At 50.1% G+C, this 1,329-nt stretch overlaps 1 protein-coding gene across 1 annotated transcript; it reads left to right on the top strand.

Annotated features, from left to right (window-relative positions):
* Positions 1-6: 6 nt before the first annotated feature.
* LOC106726649 (semaphorin-4F-like) lies at positions 7-1,325 on the top strand (the record flags this gene model as incomplete). Its single annotated transcript, XM_014542321.1, has 3 exons — positions 7-127; positions 737-915; positions 1,127-1,325. Coding segments are annotated over exons 2-3 (357 nt in total), but the record flags the coding sequence as incomplete, so codon positions are not given.
* Between the last annotated feature and the right edge of the window lie 4 nt (positions 1,326-1,329).

Genomic DNA, 1,329 nt, shown 5'->3' with positions numbered 1-1,329 from the left:
CTTGAGGCCAGCTGAGTGGGGGGATGAAGATGGAGACAAGGAAATCTACTTCTTCTTTACGGAGACTTCTCGAGCCTTTGACTCATACGAGCGCCTTAAAGTTCCTCGGGTGGCCCGTGTGTGTGCGGTGAGACTCCAATCCCAGCTGTCTGTCTGTTGTCTCCTGCTCTGCCTGGTCTCTGTCTTTTGTTCTCTGGGTCTCTGTCTTTTCATTTCTCCTCTATCTCCATTTTCTGTGTCTTGACTTATTTTCTGGGAGCTTGAAGAGTATGGGGAAAGGGCTTTAGCCCCTTTAACTGCATAACTACCCTTGTGACACAGTGTCCCTAGGAGGTGTAGAGGTGAAAGGTGGGAATTGTAGACAGATCTGGGCTCCAGATCCTGCTCCACTACTTCCTGCCTCTGTGACTTGAGGTAGGCTCTTTAGTATCCTTATAGATGAGGATATTGATGAAGCTTAGCTATAAGGGTTGTTTTGAGGCCTACCTGAGATAAGGTATGTAAAGCACATAGTATAGAACTTTGTAAGTGCAACAATGAACTCAGTCCCTTTCATTTTTACCCTGTCTACTCATGTATCCTTCCCTACTGCTAACTCTGTCTGTATCTCTACATTGCATTTTTATGCGTCTGTCTTTCCATCTCTCCTTGTGTGGGGTAAACTCATATTGATCTCCACATTCTCCATAGAATGTTTGTCTTCTAAAAAGAAATGCCCATTCTCTTGTCACCCCAGGGGGACCTTGGGGGCCGGAGGATGCTCCAGAAGAAGTGGACGACCTTTCTGAAGGCTGACCTGCGGTGTCCAGGGCCTGAAGATGGCCGGGCCTCTAGTGTCCTGCAGGACATGGCTATTCTTCGACCTGAGACTGGAGTGGGGGCCCCCATCTTTTATGGCATCTTTTTCTTTCAGTGGTGAGGGGGTCCTGGTGTGGAGGAGAATTACAGGGTGGGAGATAACGTGGGGCTGGCACCTTTCAGTGCTGTATCTTCCAGAGGGGGTGGCTTCTCCCAGGAGCTGGCTGCATGGCTCCTATGCATTTCTTATGGGTCATCTCATTTGACAAGGCATGCCTTGTTCCCTAGTGCTCTTCCGATATCTGTCTCCAACCTATGTCTCTTCCAGGGAGGAGGCTTCCATCTCGGCTGTCTGTGCCTTCCGACCACAAGACATTCGGACAGTGCTGAATGGTCCCTTCAGGGAGCTGAAAGATGTCTGCAACAGGGGACAGCCTGTCATGGAGAGTGAGGTACCCCAGCCCAGACCTGGAGAGGTAAGGGGTGTGTGGCAGCTCTTCACCCCATGCCAGAATCGCCTCATTAGAGCAA

Source organism: Myotis brandtii, unplaced genomic scaffold (genome assembly GCF_000412655.1).
Source record: "Myotis brandtii unplaced genomic scaffold, ASM41265v1 scaffold29891, whole genome shotgun sequence".
Lineage (NCBI taxonomy): Eukaryota > Metazoa > Chordata > Mammalia > Chiroptera > Vespertilionidae > Myotis > Myotis brandtii.
Note: the sequence above shows the minus strand (reverse complement) of the source record. Positions and strands in the feature narration are given on the sequence as shown.